The sequence below is a fragment of the Dermochelys coriacea genome, chromosome 1, assembly GCF_009764565.3.
Source record: "Dermochelys coriacea isolate rDerCor1 chromosome 1, rDerCor1.pri.v4, whole genome shotgun sequence".
NCBI lineage: Eukaryota > Metazoa > Chordata > Testudines > Dermochelyidae > Dermochelys > Dermochelys coriacea.
The window spans coordinates 107,078,218-107,102,859 of record NC_050068.2 but is presented as its reverse complement, the minus strand read 5'-3'; the positions used below and the strand labels follow the sequence as shown (position 1 = coordinate 107,102,859).

General features: G+C 41.9%; 1 protein-coding gene across 5 annotated transcripts in view; it reads right to left on the bottom strand.

The window, feature by feature from the left end:
• MYO16 (myosin XVI) overlaps positions 1 to 24,642 on the bottom strand; it is a 627,399-nt gene that overhangs the window by 354,720 nt on the left and 248,037 nt on the right. For all 5 annotated transcript variants that reach the window (XM_038387064.2, XM_038387062.2, XM_043509217.1 and 2 more), the window contains exons 6-7: positions 17,083 to 17,207; positions 2,084 to 2,209 (exon numbers count right to left, since the gene is read on the bottom strand). In XM_038387064.2, the coding sequence (XP_038242992.1) occupies positions 2,084 to 2,209; positions 17,083 to 17,207 (251 nt within the window). The remainder of the gene's footprint in view (positions 1 to 2,083; positions 2,210 to 17,082; positions 17,208 to 24,642) is intronic.

Below are 24,642 nucleotides of genomic sequence, written 5' to 3'. Positions count from 1 at the left end.
AAACTATCCAACTACTAATACTTATTGTCACAGAGTTACAAGTATAATATATTTCAGAAGTAAAGGTTACTATTTTAAATTATCTTAAATTATCTTATGAAGAATTAGTCTCAAGTTCATTATTTTACCTGACTACTAATTTGCTTCTTGCCACGAAGGATATTATTTGTTTGAACAAAGAGGGAAAAGGAGATGTTAGAAGCCATTTACATCTTGAAAAGGAGTACACAAACAGTAAGGGGACATGCACTGTAAGTTAATAAGCAACAAAACTCTAACCAATGTGTAATTCTGAGTAATATATCTTCTCTCTGAATGTTTCTGGAAACCTGAAGATAGATTATTTAGCAAGTGGGGCATTAACGTAGGTACACAGTTTGTCAGATCAACTCTGTTATATATTTGTAATAAGTACTTGAATTGCATTTACAAAAATAATTCTGTCTTTATAATTTTTTGGAATTGGCTATGTACTTAAAATGCAATCTGAAAATCTAGTACTGAATGTGAAGAATACTGAAACAGAAAGGGCTTTTTTAAATGAAATAGGCATCATATTCTTTCAGGCTACCTTGTCTAGCTTTCCTAGCCTAGAAACCAGAAGAATGTTTTTTTTAAATAAATTGAACCCATTGTAAATAGTTTTATGCCCTAAAGAGTCAGCTGTCCTCCTTTCATATCTCAGAATGTACATCACATGGCTCATAAGCTTAGCTGTGTAAGTACATATAAATAACTGACATATCCATAACACTGAAACAGAAAAAAAGAGTTTACTGCTTCTATCAAAGACTGGATAGAGGTCAAACTATACTTGATGCACTGAATTATCTCCATTGACTTTTAGTAATACAATACTCGTAGTTTCTTTTCTTAGCTTTTATATAGTGCTTTATATTTTCAGTGTCTTGTACACATATTTCTTTATCAAGCCTCACAATATTACCATTAGACAAGTAAGTAGCATTATCTCCATTTTACAGGTTAGGTAGCCAAGGAAACAAGTTTCAAAAGTGTCCACAAATTTCAAGTGCCCAAACTGAGAGACACGTAAGTGTCCAAAGGTTGGGCTTCTAATACTAGTTGACACTTTTGAAAATTTGGACCTAAATGTCTTTGCTGATAGTCACACAATGAATCAATGTCAGAACCAGGATTAGAATTAAGAAGTTTCTGACTCCCAGTAGGCCACATGGATTTTTATTTATAGTTTTTAATAAACTTTATAAAAACAACAATCAGAAATGTAAACACGTCTAATTCCTGAATTATGTATGTAAGTGCATGGCTCTCTCCAACCCGAAGTGCTAGAACTGGACATTAGAAATGGGATAAAATTTAGAAAAGAAATCTGGTTTTGCAGCTATATTTCAAACCATATTCTGTCTGGCCATACCTCCCCCCCTTCCCGCTTTCCCCCCACACCCTTCCCACCCTCACCCCCACCCCAGACACAGCTACTGCCAAGATTTCTCCCAGCAGAAGCAGAATAATCCAAACAGGTATAGGTGCACAGTAGTGGACCAGAAGGATTTATACTATAAGACACAAGGCACTTCCGATGACTCCTAAATCCAGCCCAGAACACCTTTCCACATTTCAATAAATAGAGGGCTCACTGAATGTCAGTTTCGGAGGCTTTGTGGAAGCCAGGCTTGGAATGCATCAATTGTGTTGCTAGTCCTCTCGTGGATGCTCCTTTCCTATGTAGCTTTGCCTCGACTAAACTCTAGTCCATGGCATCGAAGTACGATATTTGCAACAAAACATAAAGCACAAATGTTTGTTTTGGCTTCCCCCACAAAAAAATTTCAATTTAAATGTAATTTTTGCAGATTTATTTATTTATTTTTAACTGAGGACAGCAAGTTGTCTTTTAATGGCCTGTATCCATTTTATGATATTTTTTTTTCAAGTGATGCCTGGATTATTATATATTTTTGTTATTTTATACTCTATTTATGTAACCAAACAATGTTCTTCTTTAATACATTAAAATATTCCCATTTAAAAATGCTCACTACTGAAAAAGGAGGCTACAACATACACTGAAAAGACATGCAGGAGAAAAATCAAACTTTACCTGTCCATATTTTGCAGCTAAATGCAGAGGGGTCCAGTACTGATTATCCACAACATTGACATCAGCACCATGATCCAGTATCAGACATGCCACATCCTTGTACCCATTTGCACAGGCTATGTGCAGCTGTGAATAATGCAAAAGCAGTGTATTATTTTAAAGACTTTCACAAGACATATGTGATTAGCAGGCATTTTAACTTGCTCAAAGTCAGGGGGAGGAAATACTCTTCTTTCAAAAAAAGGGCAAATTATGAAAATGAGAAATGAAAAACCAGTATTTGACAACAGTATTCCAAACACTGCAGAAAACCAGTTTGATCAGAGGTTTTCAGTGTTTAGAAATTAAAACAGGAAATATCAGAACAAAGGAGAGTTCCAGCCAATCAGCATCAAGTGTCACATTAATGATGTAGTCTGACCCAGACTCTGCTCTTATAATTTATAATTTTCATCCTTTCTTTTCTGTTTACTTCATGTTTCCTATCCTTGCTCTCATCCTAGGCATCTGCACAGGTTCCATGAGCCCAGGCAAATTCATACTTTCCAACAGAGCTTGGTCCATGGCCTAATTTACTTCTGTCAGTTTTAAAATCTCATTTAGGAGATGATGATGCTTTTCTGCTTCCAATTTAATTTATTAATACACAATGACACTAAGCTCATTGACTTTGCCGAGGTTATGCTGGGGAAATCAGTCACAGAACAAAGCCTCTGATTTTACTTCACTGTATTGTTTTCTCTTTTTCTGGTCTCACCTCCCTGCATGTTTCAATGTTTAAAAGATTAGAACTGGGACTCTTGACCAGCCAGCTCCATGATATATTAAAGAATAAAAATTATAACTTAGCTGAGAGATGGAGATGCTAGTGAAACCACTGTCATCTTGAGCAGCAAGGAGAGTATGGGATGAAGTGTTAAAGAATGGGGGAGAAAGGGAAAGACAAAGCTCAGAAAATAGACTTACTTGTTAAAGGTTAATTTTGGAAACTAGAAGTTAAACTGTACAATTTTTTATTTCAATGCCTGGCTCCTGCGTGTGTTCTGCATTTATATCTCTACATTATTTTCATTACAGATGGAGGACGGTAATTAAAACAAATACAATATAAAATCAGACAAGACAAGTATATACGGACATACAAAAGCTAACCAACATGAAAGAGGCTGTAGGATAATGAAAATACTAGAAACTAAATGGATGAATAGACAAAAGTACAATGGAAGATACTGTATCAGGGAAAATCTGCCATTAGGGATTCCTCCTGGAAACTCAGTTTTTATGCATGGAGAATAAGAACATGTATTATCATGAGGGATGTACTTCAAATGTCCCAAATGATTCAGGTTAGGAAATGGTGCAGATTACAGATCAGTGGTATTTGTTCTCAATCTGATATTTTCTATGGGTCCAAGCATTCACCTCTGATTCCATAAGCAAATGTCAGAGAAACCAGGGGGCTTTATCCTGGAATTGCGGGAGGAGAGCAGTACAAAATAGCTGTCCTTTCCACAGCTATAAGGAATCACTTCTGCCAGACCTCCATGTAATCAGGATTCCAAAAGATTCTGAGCAAACTGGACTAAGGAGAGAAGGGGAGAAACTACTATATGTGGTCTTGTCCTCTACAGAGGCAATAGATATTCAACTGATATCTTTTCCTGAGTTATTTCTGCCTGAAGCAGCATTAAATGTTGCAGGTAGGGAAGGGGCCTGCACTCAGGATTGGAATGGCTGCCTATTGGCAAAAAGGCTCCTGTAGTTACCTTGTGCTAGGGACGGGTGGGCCCAGAGTAGCTGCACAGAGGGACCAACCCTTAGCAGGGCTGGGACTGGATGCTCTCTTTTCCACTTATTTCTTCTTCAGCTATGTCTATAATTTATATAGTTTCCATTGAGACTATCATAGATATAGAGCTATATCAGAGCTTTTCTGTGGAAAGGTCTCCCATCAAAAAAACACAGTTTTGTCAAAACAGAGAGCATTTTGGTGGGAAAATGCCAATTCCAATGAAAAGTTTTGATTTCCCTAGGGGAAATATGAACATAAAAATTAAGTTTGGTTTTGACTTAAAATGTGGTTTTGACCTTTTGGTTAAAACAAAACAAAATTATACTGTATGTCAAAATGTCAGTTAGGAATGAAAACTGTCACTCTGAATTGGCTTAAAACTTCCCTAGGGAAAATCAACACTTTTTGACTGAAACATTTTAAACAAAGATTTTTCATTTTGCCAACCAGCATGTTTTTTCTCTACGTATACGCACACAGATATCTATATTCCTACACATGTATATCTAGATGGCATGAGTCACTCCGTGAGAGCCCTACCAGTGCAGGCTGCCAGAGAGGTGCCAAATCAGGAAGTAACATATTTGGATAATGAATATGCAGAACTACACATTGTTTCCTAGTGTACTGTGGTTTGCCTAGAACTCATAGTGCCTTTTTCCAGACTTGTAGTTTTCACATTGCTGCTGAGAAGTGTGGACTGAATATTTAAAAGAAAGTTATATCACTCTTGGGATGCTATTATACTAGGCTGCTCTGATAAATTGGCCATGGTTTTGATGCAGCCTGTCATCCTGGTGATAGGTTTATCTCTTTGGTATGCCTGTTATGGAATAGGGAATTTGTGCCCATCTTCTAACTATGACTGACGTTACAACTCCAGGCATGAAAACCATTCAATGAACATAAAATGTATTTAGTTGCTTATAAGCAGAAAAAAAAGTGAGAGTATGGGAAACAACAGCATTACAAAAAAAAAAGACTTGCTGCAATCTTATTAATTCACATCCTGTAAAAGCTTTTTAGTTTTCCCTTGCATTTCAAAACTGTTACTTCTCAGCCATGAAATACAGAGACTCTGGATGATATCACCACGAAACAGGCTTCCTTTTGTGAGCCAGAAATGGGATTTTTGCTCGTGTCTCTGTATAGATAGGTTTATCAGGTTTTTTAGGTTTATAGCAAAAACCCCATTACCAGAATTTTTTGAAACAGACTGGCTGACTCCATATTAATGAACAGGGAGGAAATCAGTCTAACACAGTCTGTTGCTGAAACGTGCCTTTTGGATATTTTATCTCCCAGATCACAAAACAAAGGCTTTGCATAACATAATCCGCAACAAAAGAAAAATAGTCCACTCTATCTATTTGCTGTCAGACAACAAATGCAGTTCAGAAATCAAAAGTCCAAATAAACGACATTCAAACACAAATATCCCTGTGATGGGGTGGCTGCCCCGCACTGGGATGTAAAGGGTTAAAGCCACTCTGGGGCGGCTGCACGGGAGGCAGTCAATAAGGAAAAGGCTTGTAGTGCCAGCCAATTAGGGGAAGGTTTGTTGGAGGAGCCAATCAGATTGGCCCATATAAGATGGGGCTGCTGAGCAAAGCAGAGGCAGTCACTCCCTGTAGTTTGAGGGAGGATGACTGGCTGCTTAAAGGGCTGGAGCAGTGCTGGGCAGGGTCAGCAGAGTAGGAGAACGCTCTAGTCTGACGGCTGCCAAACTGAGGCCCTGATACAGAGCAGAGGAGAAGTGCTGAGGAAGTGGCCCAGAGAAGGAGATGGTGGAGTTGGAGGAGGGGCAGCACATGGCTGCCAGCTACAGGATCCCTGGGTTGGGGCCTGGAGTAGTGAGTGGGCCCAGACTCTCCCCCCACACACGCATCATTACCCCCACTGGCCACTGAGGGAAGTGGCCAGTGCATGGACTGCAATCTGCCACTGAGATGAGTGGCTAGAACTGGGATTGTCACTGAGTCAAGTGGTTAGACTGAGGACTGTCAGTCCCCTGGAATGGGTGGGAAAGAACAGAGTGGGGCACAGCCAGAGGGCTGTGTCCAGAAGAGGACAATATGGTCCGGGGAGCGATGCAGGTCCTTGATGCGGAGACGGGAGTGATGACCGGTGAGACACCAACTGAGGAGGATGCACCGGCAACCCTGAGCTAATTCCCAGGATGGCCAGCAGGAGGCACCACAGTGGTGAGTCAAACACTCACAGTCCCCTTTTACCAAGTTTCAAGAGCTAGCCAGATTCCAGTGTTTGTGCAACAAACTAAAAGATGGACTCTCTAAACCTTCTTTTTGTAGTGCATATTTGTTCTTCTTAATAAAATGGAGGTTAGTTATTGTAACTGGAGGTACTTCAAGATATGTAGTACCTATCTGTATTCCAAACATGGATATGCATGCACCAAAATCCAGAAGTTCTTTAAAATAGTGTCTGACCCACATATGCGCAGTAGCTTCTCTTATGTTCCTGACTGGGGGTCTAATAGGTGGTGTGGGTCGACATCTCTCCAGTACCCCTCCTTACTGCAATCCTACAGGATCCGGAGCAGAGGGGAAGAAGGTGGGTAGTGGAATACAGATAGGAACCACACACCTTGAAGACCCTCCAGTTCCAGTGTGTAACTTCCATTTGTTCTTTGAGTGTTGGTCCCTAGGAGTATTCCACAAGGGGGTGACCAGCTGGCAGTGTTCAGAGTGCAGGAGGGTGTGAGGGAGTCAGTAGCAGAGATTCTTGTAGTACTGCCACTCCTTTGGCCTCTCCTGCAGCTGCAGATTGAGTGAGAGAGTAGTGTAATGCAAAGGTGTGGACAGATCTCCAAGTAGCCGCTCTGCAGATGTCCTGTAGCGGAACATCCAATAAGGATGCCATGGAGGCCACTTGTGCTTGCGTGGAGTGAGCTGTGATACCCCCAGAAGGGGGAAGGCATACTATTTTGTAGCATTTTAATATGCTGCCAGGTGTACTTGCAGTGAACTAAGGGCCTCTTCAAGCAGAGAAGATAGTCTAGAATGATCAGGATGCCGACTGTATGAGGCGAATACTGATGGCATTGTGCCCAGGCCACGAAGCACTGCCATTTGGCCCAGTAGCAGGATCTAGTGGAATCCTTCTGACTTTGGTTGAAGATTTTTTGAATGGGGTGGAGCACCAGCATTCTTTGTCTGACACCCATCCAAACACCAGGCCATGACATGGAGTGAATCTGGGCTGGGGTGCTTGATCAACTCCCATATGAGTTAGGGTACCCTGAAATGGGTGGATTCTGATTGGTGGGCATGCAGACATCATCAGGAGTCTTGTGAACCAGGCTTGTCTGAGCCAGTAGGGACCCCGAGGATGATGGTGGCTCTGCCATGACAGATCTTTCAGAAATTTGTAGTAGTAGAGGAATGGGAGGAAAAGCATCATCTTTTGAATTGCGGTCTATGGCTTCCCTGGAGCAATATATGGGGAGCTTTCTGTTTGTCTGGGATGCAAGGAGGTCACAGGGGGGAGTGCCCCATTAAGGAAATAGGTTAGCTAGAACAGTGTTGTGTATCTCCCATTCATCTTCTGTGGAGAAGCATTTGCTCAGTCTCTGCCAGGCGGTTGTGAATACCCAGGGAGGTATGCACCTTGTATCATAATGCAGTTTGAGACCTCCATTCCAAAGTGTGACTGCTTCCCCACAGAGAGGAGGAGATCTCACTCCTGTTTGTTGATACAGATCACTGGGGTGATATTGTATGACATTATGTACACATGAGTGGAAGGAAGCCCTTGCACGCAAGGCATACTGCTCTCAGTTCTAGTAAGTTTATGTATAGTCTGGTCTCTTTTGGGGTCAAGGTATCCTGAGCAGTGTGGTGACCAGGAGAGCTCCCCATCCTGTAACGGAAGTGTCTGTCAGAATAATGGCCTTCGGTATGGGAGGGTTGAAGGGAGTTCTATCATGATTTGTGTGGGTTGGACCACCATACAAGGAAGATGAGAACTCTGGTAGGAACAGTGACACTGGAGTCAATGTGATCTCTGCTTGGTTGGTAGATTGAGTGGAGCCATGCTTGCAGACATCTCAAGCTTGGAGTCTGATGAATGGTGTCATGTAGCCATGTGGCCTAGCAGAGAAAGACACCTGCATATCATAGTTTGCGGTCAGCTTGTAATGTGTAAGATCAAGTTGTTCATTGCATAAAACTTGTCTATGGGGAGAAATACTCTCATGGACACTAAGTCCAGCATCACCCCTATAAATTTTATTGTCCTTCAGGGGGACAAAACAGACTTTTCTTTGTTTATGCAAACCCCTAAGGTGGTAAGGAGGTGCCAAAGAAATCTTATTTCTAACATGACTTCCTGGAAAGAGCAGCCTACAAGGAACCAGTTGTCCAGCTATGGGAAAACCATATATCCAGTGCGTCGTATTTGAACAGTTACCACGGCAAACACTTTGATTAATACCTTGGGTGCCATAGCCAGCCCAAAGGGGAGGACACAAAACTGGTAGTGCTCTTGACCAACCCATGAAGTGGAGGAATTTCCTGTACTATGGGTGAATATCTATGTGAAAATATGTGCCTATCATGTTGAGAACTGTGAGTCACATTCCTTCCTGCAGGAAGAAGAGTATAGATGCTAGCATAATCATCCTAAATTTCAGCTTTCAAATCTCCAGAACCCAACTGCCCATGGTGATCTTGTTCCAGGTGTGGGCAAAGAGAGTAAGATGGTGTCCAAAGATGACAGGGGAAGGAGCAGGTAGCATCTGTGGTGATGCATGGGTCTCAACCTTTATCTCAAAATTGGCCCTGGGCCTGCAGCTGTGAGGAGGCAGAAGATGTGGCAGTCCAAGGAGCTGGAAAAGAGGACTTCTTAGTCCTTTGTTATTTACGTGGAGGCTTGGGTAGATGCTGGTACTATGGAGCATGTGAAGGGGTGCTTGTGGCCTAAAGGACTCTCTCTGGTGTTCTCCTGGGGGCTGGAATGCAGATCCCTAGGGATTGCAGTGTGGGTCATGAAAAAAGAAAAGGAGTACTTGTGGCACCTTAGAGACTAACAAATTTATTTGAGCATAAGCTTTCGTGAGCTACAGCTCACTTCATGGGATGCGTGCAGTGGAAAATACAGTGGGGAGATTTATATACACAGAGAATGTGAAACAATGGGTGTTACCATACACACTGTAACAAGAGTGATCAGGTAAAGTGAGCTATTACCAACAGGAGAGCGGCGGTGGGGGGCGGGGGAGACCTTTCGTAGTGATAATCAAGGTGGCCATTTCCAGCAGTTGACAAGAACGTGCGAGGAACAGTAGCGGGGGGGGGGGAATAAATATGGGGAAATAGTTTTACTTTGTGTAATGACACATCCACTCCCAGTCTTTATTCAAGCCTAAGTTAATTGTATACAATTATACAAAGTAAAACTAAACTAAATCTCCCCACTGTATTTTCCAATGCATGCATCCAAAGAAGCGAGCTGTAGCTGACAAAAGCTTATGCTCAAATAAATCTGTTAGTCTCTAAGGTGCCACAAGTACTCCTTTTCTTTTTGCGGATACAGACTAACACGGCTGCTACTCTGAAACCTAAAGAGCTACGTTCACCACTAATTTTCTCTTGTCTATAAAAGATTGGAAAAGGGCTCAGCTTTTCATGGGGAGTTTATCTTTGAAGTCTGCAAAGCTGGTGCCATAAGTATAAACGGAAGGGTAACCACCTTTCTGTATACAGAACTATAAAATCCCTCCTGGCCAGAGGCAAAACCCTTTCACCTGTAAAGGGTTAAGAAGCTAAGATAACCTCGCTGGCACCTGACCAAAATGACCAATGAGGAGACAAGTTACTTTCAAAGCTGGAGGAGATGGGAAATGCTAAGGTGTACCATATTAATTCTCTAAAGCCCTTTTATTCCAGAGAATTAAAGGTTTGCCAGTTTACAGCCTAGGGAGATGACTACGCTGAGTGGCCTGAAGGTGTCTACTACGAAGGGAAAAGTGATGGTGGCGTGGAAGAGGTGAACCTCTCCATGACCCTTGGGCGTATGCAGCGACAGCAGATAAAGGAATTGCACTACCTACGCACCGACATTCTTAGCCACCACGGGACTGACTGACTGGGCATACCACTCCATTAACACAGGTAATGCTCACCCAATTAAAGCCCAACCTTACCGGGTGTCTCCTCAAGCTAAAACTGCTATAGAATGGGAGATCCAGGATATGCTACAGATGGGTGTAATCTGCCCCTCTGGCAGTGCATGGGCATCTCCAGTGGTTCTAGTTCCCAAACCAGATGGGGAGATACATTTTTGCATGGACTTCCGTAAGCTGAATGCTGTGACTCGCCCAGACAACTATCCAATGCCACACACAGATGAACTATTGGAGAAACTGGAACGGGCCCAGTTCATCTCTACCTTAGTCTTAACCAAGGGGTACTGGCAGGTACTGCTAGATGAATCCGCCAAGGAAAGGTCAGCCTTCACCACACATGTCGGGCTGTATGAATTTAATTTAATTGGAATGCACCTGCCACCTTCCAAAGACTTGTAGATGGTCTCCTAGTGGGATTAGGAGAATATGCAGTCACCTACCTTGATGATGTGGTCATATTTTCGGATTCCTGTGCAGAACACTTGGAACGTGTACAAAAAGTCTTCAAGCACATAAGGGAGGCAAGACTAACTGTTAAGGCTAAGAAGTGTCAAATAGGCCTAAACAGAGTGACTTACCTTGGACACCAGGTGGGTCAAGGAACTATCAACCCCCTATAGGTCAAAGTGGATGCTATCCAAAAGTGGCCTGTCCCAAAAATCAAAGAAACAGGTCCACTTCTTCTTAGGCTTGGCCAGGTAATCCTGGCGATTTGTACTACAATACAGCCAAATCGCCGCCCCACTGACAGATCTAATCAAAAAGAAACAGCCAAATGCGGTTCAGTGGACTAAAGAGTATCAGAAGGCCTTTAACCAGCTTAAAGCAACACTCATGTCCGACCCTGTGCTAAGGGCCCCAGACTTTGACAAACCGTTCCTAGTAACCACATCCAAGCGTGGTGTAGGAGCAGTTTTAATGCAGGAAGGACCGGATCAAGAATTCCATCCTGTAGTGTTTCTCAGCAAGAAGCTGTCTGAGAGGAAAAGCAACTGGTCAGTCAGTGAAAAAGAATGTTAGGCCATTGTCTACGCTCTGGAAAAGCTACGCCCATACTTTTGGGGACGGCATTTCCACCTGCAAACCGACCATGCTGTACTACAGTGGCTTCATACCGCCACAGGAAATAACAAAAAACTTATTCAGTGGAGTTTAGCTCTCCAAGATTTTGATTTTGACAGCCAACACATCTCAGGAGCTTCTAACAAAGTGGCTGATGCACTCTCCTGTAAAAGTTTCCCAGAATCAACTGGTTAAAATCGTCCTTGAGATGTAGAAAATATTGTTAGTCTTTATACAGTTGGTAGTATACTTAGAGGTGCATGTGTCTTATTAACTCTGTTTTCTCCTAGAGCTCCAGGAAGAAATCACAGCCAGCATTTCATGCTATCTGTGATTTGGGGGGCATCATAAATATAAAAGGAAGGATAACCACCTTTCTATGTACAGAACTATAAAATCCCTCCTGGCCAGAGGCAAAACCCTTTCACCTGTAAAGGGTTAAGAAGCTAAGATAACCTCGCTGGCACCTAACCAAAATGACCAGTGAGGAGAGAAGTTCCTTTCAAAGCTGGGGCGGGGGGAACAAAGGCTCTGTCTGTGTGATGCTTTTGTTGGGAACAGATCAGGAATACTCTTCAGAACTCCTGTAAAAAGTTAGTAAGCAATCTAGCTAGAAATGCATTAGATTTTCTTTTGTTTAATGGCTGGGAAAATAGCTGTGCTGAATGGAATGTATGTTCCTGTTTTTGTGTCTTTTTGTAACTTAAGGTTTTGTCTAGAGGGATTCTCTGTGTTTTGAATCCGATTACCTTGTAAGTCATTTACCATCCTGATTTTACAGAGGTGATTCTTTTACTTTTTCTTTAATTAAAATTCTTTTTTTTAAGAACCTGATTGCTTTTTCATTGTTCTTAAGATCCAAGGGTATGGGTCTGTTTTCACCTGTACATATTGGTGAGGATTTTTATCAAGCCTTCCCCAGGAAAGGGGGTGTAAAGCTTGGGAGGATATTTTTGGGGGAAGACGTCTCCAAGTGGGCTCTTTCCCTGTTCTTTGTTTAACACGCTTGTTGGTGGCAGCATAGGGTTCAAGGACAAGGCAAAGTTTGTACCTTGAGGAAGTTTTTAACCTAAGCTGGTAAGAATAAGCTTAGGGGGCGTCTTTCATGCAGGTCCCCACATCTGTACCCTAGAGTTCAGAGTGGGGAAGTAACCTTGACAGCTGGTGTAGGTATTAAAATTATTTTTAGCTTATAGAAATTGGTAACTACGTATGCAAAACTGCAGACCTGCGGAGGAGAATACCTTCCTCCCAAGAAGGTCCAGTCTCTTTGGGCCCTTTGTGAGGGGGTGGACTTCTGGTAGCGTGACCAAATTCTTTTTGTGGCTGCCTGTATCACTAGAGGATTAGGGCCAGGGTGGGGAAAAAAGAAAGTTATCTCCTTTAGGAGGAACAAAATAATGCCTCTCTGGTGTAGGGACATATGATGCTAGTGTATGCCCAACTATTCTGGCCAGTTCCAAGATAGTCTTGTTAATTGGAAGGTCTATTTTGGTCAGTCTTTGTGGCTGTAAAATCAACAGGAGTTGGGGGTTCTGAACCTCTTCCAGTGGGACCCTGTCGCTGACGATTTACAGATAACTGCATAATCTAGAGAAGACAAAGAAGCCCCCACTGGAACTGGCGGTACCAGCTCTGGCTTTGGCCTCTTTGTACACTGAGAGAACCAGATGATGACAGGGAAGAGGAAAATGACTTCTGAGAGGAGTCTATGCGCCTGCCCTGGAGAGCCAAGGGCCCCGGTAGGGCCAGAAGAAGGAATCCATCAGTCTTGGCAGCCTGCAAGGGAATCTGTATCACCTCTGTATGGAGGGTTCATATCCAGAGGGATAGTAAGCATAGCTTCTCGACTGTCTATCAGGGCTCCTGGGCCTTCCTGGAGATACTGTCTCCTCCAATTCCTCCACTTATGAGGATGATTCAGTCAGTAGAGGTGATACTATCAGTACCGGAGTGCTCCGCTCAATGAGGAAAGCTGCTTCTGGGACACTGAGAATGGTTTCTGCTGAGAGGTAAAGACTTCTCTCAGAAGTGAAGGGCCCAAAAGCAGATAGGGGAGAAATATATCCTCCGGTGTTACAAAAGTCTCAATACAGGCCAGAGTCTGAGGAGTTCCCGTGGGAGCACCAGAAGGACCCAGCTCATCCATCACAGTCAGTTGTACTTTGGCTAAATAAGGCATTACTGATTGATGCTACCTGACCCGGAAGATGGGACCAGCAAGCACTTATTACATTTTGGTCCCGCTGACACTGCCAAATCCCTCTTCTTTTGTGTCTTGCCCTTGAGCCTGAGGTCTTTGGTGCCAGTTCATGGGATCCATACATGACATCTCGACTGACCTGGACCAGCTCGGGGAGGAAATGCATTTTTTATGGACAGTCCTCTGCAGGGATCTGTCTTTGCATCCATGAGAGTGCCCTCTTCTCTCACGGGAAGCCCTGTGCAAGGAGTCTTTAGGCTTCAGTGGCAGAGGCTCCACTCCAAGGCTCGTGCTTGGAGGGGTGCTGCTAGTTGGCTGAGTCCAATGTACAGGGAGTAGGGGAGGGGAATCTCCTGGGCCCGGGTCAGAGCAGGGCCTCCTAGCTTCCTTCATTAGGAACTTAAGTCAGAGCTCTTGGACCTCTCTAGTTCTGGGCTGGAAAATCTACAAATGCTGCACTTTGCAGAGATGTATGAATTACCTCGCAGTACAGGCACCACTGACATCACTGATGGAGAAGGAATGAGGGAAGGCAATGCAATTCCTGAATTCTGGGACTCTGGGTATAGTCCGAATGGGGTGGAAGGGGGAACTATCCTATACAGACTATACACTATAATAACTATGACTTATAAACTAGATAAAAACTATTTACAATTAGTTTATTTTACAGGTTGTTACTGTAGGAGAACATAATTCTGACTCAGGTCATGAGCCAATAAGAAGGAATTGGAGAGGCATTGACTTACCCTCCCCTATTATAGCCTTAGTTGGAACACGAGGGAAGTTACTGCACATGTAAGTCAACAGGCACTGCTTTGAAGAACTTCCAAACTCCGGTGCATGGCACGCATGCGTACCCATGTGTAAACTACACATAGAGACCAACATTTGAAGTAAAGGATTTCAGCTGTGTCCAGCTACATACTACTATAACTGAGCTCCTTGATAATCCCAGCCATGAAGGTAAACACCTGCTGCTACTCATGTTCAATTCATGTTTTAATTTATGATATTTTAAAGACAATAGTGATATTTTAAAACCATGGAATTCATGAGACAACATTTCAGAGACCCTTGTTTTCTGATTTTAGATTTGCAACAAATATCTAAGAATATAAAGTCAGGAAATTCCATATTTGGATTCTGAGGACAAACTCCCTGATCTTCCCTCCTGGTATATAATGATACCAGAGATCTTACATGGAGATATACCCTATCATAGCTGTGCTATTGTTTTTAATATTTGGAAGCAATAATTTGATATTATTTTGATACAATGAAACTGGACAGTTGAAATGGCAGCAATTTTGAAAAATAATGATAGTATAAGGCATGAATTTTGGTCAGTGACAGTTATTATTCATTCGAATAATTTACCTAGCAATGTGGTGTATTATCCATCACTTGAAGTCTTTAAATCAAGACTGGATATCTTTCTGAATGATATGCTTTAGCTCAGCCAGAAGTTATGGGTCAACCAGAAGTTAATCACGAGGTGAAATTCTAGGGCCTGTGTTTTTCAGGAGGTCATATAATCATGGCTTGAAAATTTGTGCCATACCATATTTTTCTGCCTCTGATTTTTTTAAATTCTCATCACCTAAATGTCCAAGGGCTCATATAGATGCATATGTGCAATGTAGATGAAGTTTTCAAAACTATGAGTAAGAAACACGTCATTATGAAATAGATGCAATACTAACCTACTTTAAAATTCCAAATATTGTACAAACCAATAACTGGATCCTACTTTATGTAGCATGCAGACACACTGATTTCAATGGGGCTCTGCACAGATGCACAAGTGGGGCCATCATCCCCCATCCTGCAACTGTCTCTGTATAGACAGACCCTTGTACCTGCACAGAGCCCCTCTGAAGCCAAGAGCCTTAGACCCCAACTTGCAAATATTTATGTACTTCATTGAGACTACCCACATGAGAAAAGTGAAGCAAATGCATGTTCACAGGATTAGGATCTGAATCAACATAGAATCATAGAATCATAGAATCATAGAATATCAGGGTTGGAAGGGACCCCAGAAGGTCATCTAGTCCAACCCCCTGCTCAAAGCAGGACCAAGTCCCAGTTAAATCATCCTAGCCAGGGCTTTGTCAAGCCTGACCTTAAAAACCTCTAAGGAAGGAGATTCTACCACCTCCCTAGGTAACGCATTCCAGTGTTTCACCACCCTCTTAGTGAAAAAGTTTTTCCTAATATCCAATCTAAACCTCCCCCATTGCAACTTGAGACCATTACTCCTCGTTCTGTCATCTGCTACCATTGAGAACAGTCTAGAGCCATCCTCTTTGAAACCCCCTTTCAGGTAGTTGAAAGCAGCTATCAAATCCCCCCTCATTCTTCTCTTCTGCAGACTAAACAATCCCAGCTCCCTCAGCCTCTCCTCATAAGTCATGTGCTCTAGACCCCTAATCATTTTTGTTGCCCTTCGCTGTACTCTTTCCAATTTATCCACATCCTTCTTGTAGTGTGGGGCCCAAAACTGGACACAGTACTCCAGATGAGGCCTCACCAGTGTCGAATAGAGGGGAACGATCACGTCCCTCGATCTGCTCGCTATGCCCCTACTTATACATCCCAAAATGCCATTGGCCTTCTTGGCAACAAGGGCACACTGCTGACTCATATCCAGCTTCTCGTCCACTGTCACCCCTAGGTCCTTTTCCGCAGAACTGCTGCCGAGCCATTCGGTCCCTAGTCTGTAGCGGTGCATTGGATTCTTCCATCCTAAGTGCAGGACCCTGCACTTATCTTTATTGAACCTCATTAGATTTCTTTTGGCCCAATCTTCCAATTTGTCTAGGTCCTTCTGTATCCTATCCCTCCCCTCCAGCATATCTACCACTCCTCCCAGTTTAGTATCATCCGCAAATTTGCTGAGAGTGCAATCCACACCATCCTCCAGATCATTTATGAAGATATTGAACAAAACGGGCCCCAGGACCGACCCCTGGGGCACTCCACTTGACACCGGCTGCCAACCAGACATGGAGCCATTGATCACTACCCGTTGAGCCCGACAATCTAGCCAGCTTTCTACCCACCTTATAGTGCATTCATCCAGCCCATACTTCCTTAACTTGCTGACAAGAATGCTGTGGGAGACCGTGTCAAAAGCTTTGCTAAAGTCAAGAAACAATACATCCACTGCTTTCCCTTCATCCACAGAACCAGTAATCTCATCATAAAAGGCGATTAGATTAGTCAGGCATGACCTTCCCTTGGTGAATCCATGCTGACTGTTCCTGATCACTTTCCTCTCCTCTAAGTGCTTCAGGATTGATTCTTTGAGGACCTGCTCCATGATTTTTCCAGGGACTGAGGTGAGGCTGACCGGCCTGTAGTTCCCAGGATCCTCCTTCTTCCCTTTTTTAAAGATGGGCACTACATTAGCCTTTTTCCAGTCATCCGGGACTTCCCCCGTTCGCCACGAGTTTTCAAAGATAATGGCCAAGGGCTCTGCAATCACAGCCGCCAATTCCCTCAGCACTCTCGGATGCAATTCGTCCGGCCCCATGGACTTGTGCACGTCCAGCTTTTCTAAATAGTCCCTAACCACCTCTATCTCTACAGAGGGCTGGCCATCTCTTCCCCATTTTGTGATGCCCAGCACAGCAGTCTGGGAGCTGACCTTGTTAGTGAAAACAGAGGCAAAAAAAGCATTGAGTACATTAGCTTTTTCCACATCCTCTGTCACTAGCTTGCCTCCCTCATTCAGTAAGGGGCCCACACTTTCCTTGGCTTTCTTCTTGTTGCCAACATGTTCTTACCAATGCAATTCCTTTATCGTTCTTCTGATTCACGCTCCCTCCAGCTGATATAAGTCGTTTGACATCTGCAAACATTGTCATAGGTCTCTGAATCTTCATCTGGCGCAGTGAGTTCAGATCCACACCTGTGCAGAAGAAAATAAAACATTTAAAGAGAGGCTAAAATCTTCCAATTTATTCAGACCTTCAACTATGAATTCTTATTTTGTTTTGGTCGTTTGATTAGTAGGCACTGAATGAACAGAATGAAGGGCACATCTAAATGTTCACTTACAAATGCCTCAGTTGTATAATGTCAGAGAAGATTATTCATTTCAAGTGGATGGGCCTGACTCTCTTCACGTCAGTGTAAATCATGAATAATGCCACTAAAGGCCATGAAGTTGTAAAGGTGTAAAATTGGTGCAAATGAGAGGAGAATTAGGCCTGATCTCTGTCCTGAAGGGCTTTCAATAGGAAAAGAGCAAAACTAGGGTGGAGGAAAGGGGTGTGTGACAGGGTGTACCAGTCATTTACTGCCCCCTGCTGGAGGCCCTGTCACCTCCATGCACCCCACTCAAAAGGGGATGGGGTGGGGGGGGAGAACAGTGGCTTTAGACCTCTAAGAGATCCCGTAAAATATCATCCAGCATCAATTGCTAGCTGAACTGTTAAGAATTGGTCCTCCAGTGGCTTGAGGGGTCAGGAGCAGGCAAAAGCCAATCAGGCCCAGCACGCAAGGTAAAAAGAGTTGTCTGCTGCCTTCCTCCAGGGGGCAGTCCTGGGGAACCTGGGAGAAGGGAGGAAGGATTTTCCCCATCTTAACCCAAAAGCCCTGCCTCATCAGGGCCTAACACTAACTGTCCCTTTTGAAAAAAGAAAAGGAGTACTTGTGGCACTTTAGAGACTAACAAATTTATTAGAGCATAAGCTTTCGTGAGCTACAGCTCAAGGTGCCACAAGTACTCCTTTTCCTTTTGCGAATACAGACTAACACGGCTGTTACTCTGAAACCTATCCCTTTTGACAGTCAGCAAAATACTGTTTTGTTCATATTGCAGAACTTCAAGCCCAGATCACCATCTCAAGTTGGGTATCAGTTTGCCTGCTATAAAATGAAAGGGAGCTAGCTTTGTGAGACACTCCACTGGTTCAGATGAACCCATGACAAGGTACAACAAAACTGTTTGGTGATGAAGTTGGCAATTAGTTACATTTTGATAATACAATAATCAATCAAGATACTGGGCCTGATTCTCCACTGACCTGCACCCTATATGGTCATTTATACCTACAAAACAAAAATATGAAATGAGCATAAAATGTTACTGTTTTAACCCAATTTGCATGAGTGTAAATGGCTACGCTACATGCCAGGCAGGGGAGAATCAGGCCCATTATTTCTTCCTAATAATTTCTTCCACAAGGCTACCTCGTGTTCTACGTTTTATTTGCATATAGATATTCAAATAGTTCCAAATCAGGTGTGGAGTGCTAGGAGTGTTAATATTAAAAGCCAGTGGCCACATTCACTAATTCATATCTTTATACATTTCTCTCTCTCTCTCTCCTCATAGCCATTGCAGGACAGTACTGTTAAAAAGAAATATAAAACTAAACTGAGAAAATTAGACTGCTGTATTGGGAAAATAAATCTCATATGTGGGCAAATCCTGTCCTCCTACATTAACATAACTAATGTACAGTTAAAAAAAAATCCAGAATTAAACATTGCACAGGAGCCTTTATTTTAACCTTTGGTTTATTTTCCACCATCAAAGTAAATTGATCTTGTTTTCTCTCTCTCTCTCTCTCTCTCTCTACCTACACATTTTAATGAAGACTTTAGCTTCTATTTTGTTTTCAATGTTTATGAAATGTACAAAAATAAATTGTCCACCCTTCTTTCCTTACTCATTTAAATAGCCCCATTTTGCTCAAATGGGCCTCAAACTTGCCCTCATGGATAGTTGCTTATGGATTAGGGCCCTGGACTACTCATGAAAGTCAAGAAAGATTTGACAAAGGTATTAGCCATCAGAAAAGGAGTACTTGTGGCACCTTAGAGACTAATAAATTTATTTGAGCATAAGCTTTCGTGAGCTACAGCTCACTTATGCTCAAATAAATTTGTTAGTCTCTAAGGTGCCACAAGTACTCCTTTTCTTTTTGCGAATACAGACTAACACGGCTGCTACTCTGAAACCTGTATTAGCCATTGTAACTGTGGAACTCAGCACATGTAGTACTATTTTATTAGCATTTCGAACACTGCTCTAATCTTTAACCATATCCTTTTTCACATATCCATTTTATAGAGTTTTATGCTGCTGCTATTTTAATTCACATTGGCCTGAAGCTTGATATGCAGGATGTCAGCACAATTGTAATGTTTTCCTGTACAGAATTTGATATAATTTGCTAAGCTATAGTTATCTTCATAATCAGAGTTATTGGTAGTTAAGAAATGGTTTATGCATGCACTCCTTTTAATTCTAAAAGTGAAGGATGAATTTTCACATGTAGGATATAACAATGTTTGTGGTACTGTATTTTGGCTGGTGCAGCATCTCACTGACTGAAAAGAATGAGATAAATCAGAGTTAGGTGATGTCTGACATAAGGTTTAACACCTAGAGACAAATCACACCAATCTTACTCATGCAAGTAGTCCTATGGCAGTAAATGAGACTATTTGCATGAATAAGGCAAGAGGCATTTGGTCCGTTAATGGTGATATTGTGCCAATGAAGAGCAATATGTGCTTACTTGCTATTGACTGACAGTTGTAGACAAGAATGCACTTTTAATTTCACACAGTGAATACAGAATCTATGCATTATTTCTGTCAGAACAAGGGTTTTTCCTATGTCCAGATTTGCATTTCACAATCACAGATTAAAAGACCTCAATAAAATGTACAGGTACAATCGTATCCTACGTACTGTCAATTCCACTTCCCTTCCCTCTTCCTCTCATCTTTTCTTCCTCTTGTCTTTTAACAATAGAGTGACAGATTGTTGCTCACCATCCAAACCACCTTCTTATCCCAATGACTTGACTCTTTTATAAACACCGAGGCTTAAATAGCCAAACTTTTATGGGGGCCTAAATAAAGTCCAGACCACCAATTATGTCATTTCATGGCATTCACTTCAAATGTTTTTCCCTCCAGTTCCACACTCCTGTAGATATGCAGACTGAAAGACTTTAGAGGTGAGGGGTGAAACACGATTGACAGTGATAATGCTTTTTTTTTTGCAACTGATCTGTAGTACAGAGAGATTAATTAATTGTGAAGAATGTTCACATATAATGAGGACTGAAATATTAAGTTTACTACTGAAATTTGAATTTTGTCATTAGTTTCCTCTTCTCAGTTCCACCAGCAAACAATGATAAGTCTATTTCAGGAGGTTGTTAGTGGTTACATGTCTCTCAAGCCTCAATAAAAGTAGCAATGCCAATGTAACAAATGTAGCAATAAACTAGAATACATATATATCAGCCACTCTACCACCATCAATATTCATGGCCCTCAGACAAAAATATTAAGACAGTAATGTTTAATTACTATAATGCCTTTAATTTCTTGCCTTATGTAATGTTTAGTAAGCAATAAGAAGTTAGGGATGGCAAAAAGTCAGATGGTTTTTTGTCTTTACAAGTACTCAGGCAAGCTAAGTCTCCTCAGCCTTTTGAAAAACCTAGTTCACACTTGTCATACCAGGAGGCTCACCACAGGCATTAGCATACTCACTCCCCATACTAATAATGTAATACCTTATCCTTATATCTTACAGGGCATGCTTTGAATAATCTTATATCTTTCCAAAGGTCCTTGGAAGCATCTTGCAGCTGCAATTTTAACAGTACTCTGTAGAGGGAAGAAACAGGAAAATACACCACCAACTATACATATTCTAAAACAGACATTGTGACAGACTGTACTCCTATGCTCATCCTTTTTAGAAAACTATGATAAATTTTGTACAATGTATGCCTTCTGAGGTATCATTTGAAAACTCAATCTGCTGAACATTGTTTCCTAGTAAACTGTGTGCCAATATTGTATGCAAAGTTATAAGATTTCACTATATAACGTTGTAACCTGTTCAAGCTTAGAAAAGCAGGCCCAAACCAGTTACCCAGGAAACAAAAAACAAATCAACACCTCAGCCAGGTTTCAACAAAGTCAAGTGGACCATCACCTAGTTAAGCAGCCATTCTTTATCAGGAAGAAGGATGTAAGAGAGAAATTTATATAATAGCAATGGAAAACAACTGGGGGTGACTGAAGAAACACTGAAGTGGGGGAGGGGTCCTGGCCTGGAGGCTTCCAACCAGTAAAGACTGTACAAAGCATATGTGAGAAAAATCTTTGCCTTGAATCCATTTAGCTTGCTAAGTTAAATATTAGTTTGTTTTATTTTTTTTCTTTGTAACAAATCTTTTATGTCTCATTATTTGTAATCACTTAAAATCTATCTTTCTGCAGTTAATACACTTGTTTTATTGTTTTATCTGAACCAGTGCATTAGGATTGAAGTGTTTGGGAATCTCCACTTGAGATAGCAAGGCTTGTGCACATCATTTTCCATTGATGAAATGACTCTATGAGCTGGTATTTTCCAGGAGCTGGGCAGTATGAGCTGGGCAGTGAAAGATGCACATTTCTGGGACTGGGAAGTTTCTGGAGTCACCATGTATGTAATTCATGAGTGACTGACCAGAACATTCATGTAATTCAGCTGTAATTTTACATGTAAGAGGCTGTGTGTGAGCAGGATCATGAGTGGTCACTCAAAGAGCAAAGCAGTTTAAAAGGCATCCCAGGTTGGAGATTTGAGGGGACACAGCAGTCCATCTGTCCAGATTGTACCTGTATGTGTCTGTGACATTCCCCAATGGATGGTGAAGCTGAACAGCAGAGGTTTTAGTCAGCATGAGTTTGGGATGGCTATATTAGTCACAATTAGCACATCCACAAGCAAGTGATTAAATCAAGATTGGATGTTTTTCTAAAATATATCATCATATATTTTAGGAATTATTTGGGGGACTTTCTACGGCTTGTGTTACACAGGAGGTCAAATCAGATGATCACAGTGATCCACTTTAGCCTTGAAATCAATGAATTGTGCAGGTTTTCACAAATGGATATCAGCCAACCACCTGTACCACATCACACCACAATGTGTTTTCTGTATATGCCACACATTTGTATCTTACAAATGCCTGAGAATCTTAAAAATGTTATTAGGACTGTGGAGTGTTTCTCCCCAACACCCTCCCGCCCCGCACCTTTGTTGTCATGAGTCTGACTGTACAGAACTAGGAAGGATCAATTTACAGGAAAAGCAAAAACAACATACTATAGCTTTTTGATTCTTAAAAATTACAGTTTTAAGGTACAATATTTTGGGAATCTGCAGAGCTAGGAGTGAATGCTTCCCCAGGGAGAAGCTGGGAATATCCTTTATAAAATATACTTGCATGCACAATTTTATGAGGGTGGGACAATGAGACCCCCACAGTCAAGTTCATATATAAATGAATTGCTTCTCATTGATCAACCTTGTTATACAGGATAAGAATATGGTTTTCCCCTTTCACTCTCCTTTGCTGTGATGCCTACAAAAAACTTGACAACAGTTAGGCTGCTGGTGTGCTGAGACCCCTGCCAATCATGCTGACCAATGTCTCACTGTTTCTTTGTACTCCCGTCTGTCTGTCTGTATCCTTCTGTTGTGTGACTGTATCCACCTGTATCCTGTCCTATACTTATACTGTACATTTTTTAGGGCAAGGACTGTTCTATGTTATGTGTTTGTACGGCACGGAGCACAATGTGGTCCTGGTCCATGACTGGGGCTTCTAGACACTATGGTAATAGATATAATAATAATAATAATAAAGGGAAAAACACCTGTGTTATTCATACAGTAAGATTTACTGGCTGATTCACTGAATGACCCTCATGATCCCTTTCAAAGGGAAAACACCATTTAGACGTTCTGTTTGGTTGTGATTAGAGTCAATGAGGTTAAATAAAGGAAGAAAACAAAGCTGACATATACAGAGGAGCCAAATTCTTATCAGTAATGGGACAGGTGGAAAGAAAATTATAAAAAAGAAAGGTACATCCCAAAACACATTTTTACAAAAGGAGCTACGAAACACTTTCATTGGTGTTAGGAGCTGGGTCCAACCTAGTTATGGGTTGAGTTAAAGCTTCTTTCAGATGGATATATGAATGAGTCCCCCATTTAAAATGTGTAGCTTATTACAACAATCTATCACCCACTAACTATCACCACCCCAAACTTCCCCCTCCATAAAATATAAAATACATGTGTACAGTGATTGACAATAAAAAGTCAGTAAAGAATTTACCAACATTTACCTAAAATTTACCGAGGCCACTGCGGAGCTTGGCATAGGAACTAAGAGTCAGTGACTGGCTTTCCTATGGTCTCACTGCCCCCTGCTCTGCTGGTGCCCAGGCATTGTGGAGAAAGATATAGTCAGATCTGAAAATAGAGAGCAGGACTTGAGGGGAAAGGGGCATGGTGATGTAGGCAATCAATTGAACCAAGGGACTTGGAGGGGGAGTCTGTAACTGGGAGATGGGTGCATGGGTAATGAGGAGACTGGGACTGACTGGTTAAGGAAAATTAGTATTATTGTTATGTTGGAGGTATTATATGTTATGTTAGTGACTGCCAGCAAACAAGTCTGATCTATGGGCCATCACAGACCTCACTGAAACTGATGGGTATGCTAGCTACCTATTGGTCAGGCTAAATGGAAAAAGCAATTAAGCTCCTTTATGGAGTAAGATAGCTGAAACATTAAAAGCATTGCCCAAGGCACTGAACCTCATGAAAAAGAGCTGGATTTCACTGGCTAAACAAGAACTAATTCAAGGCCAATAAGAGGGATTTTCCCTTCGACTGACTGCAAACACATGAGGTGGGGCATTGATTGGTGGACCTGTGTGTACAAAAGCAGAAAGCCAGGATAAAGCATTGGTAGCATGGCTCTGGGAAGAAGCCAAAAGAGAATTTATTTTGGGAAAACTGCCTCCTGTTGTTTGTTCCTACTACATTCAGGGAAACAGGAATTTGTACATGCTTTGTAAATAAACAGGATTGTACAAAGAAATACCTGACCCGGTCATCAATTTGTCTCCCTAATGTGAACAACCCAGCAACACCCTGAAAATTGGCTAACCACTTGGGCCAAGGGGCAACATTATAATTTGTTATTTATATTACCTTAGTGTTCAAGAACAATGGCATGGACAAGAGCAAAAAGATAGTCCCTGCCTACCAAGAACTTACAAACTAAGTATAATACAAGAGACAACAAATGTATACAGACAGACAGAAGGGTGTGTACAAGGAAACAGGAGGACAATGTTGGTAGGAGGATAGGCAGTGGCCTCTGAACATAAAAGACCTAACTGTTATCAAGTGTTTTGTTGGCATCACAGAAAAGGACACATCTGAAGAAAGATAAGGAGGTAGCTTATGAAAATGGGCCTGGGATGAGGAATCTGGGAGAGTTGGGGAAACT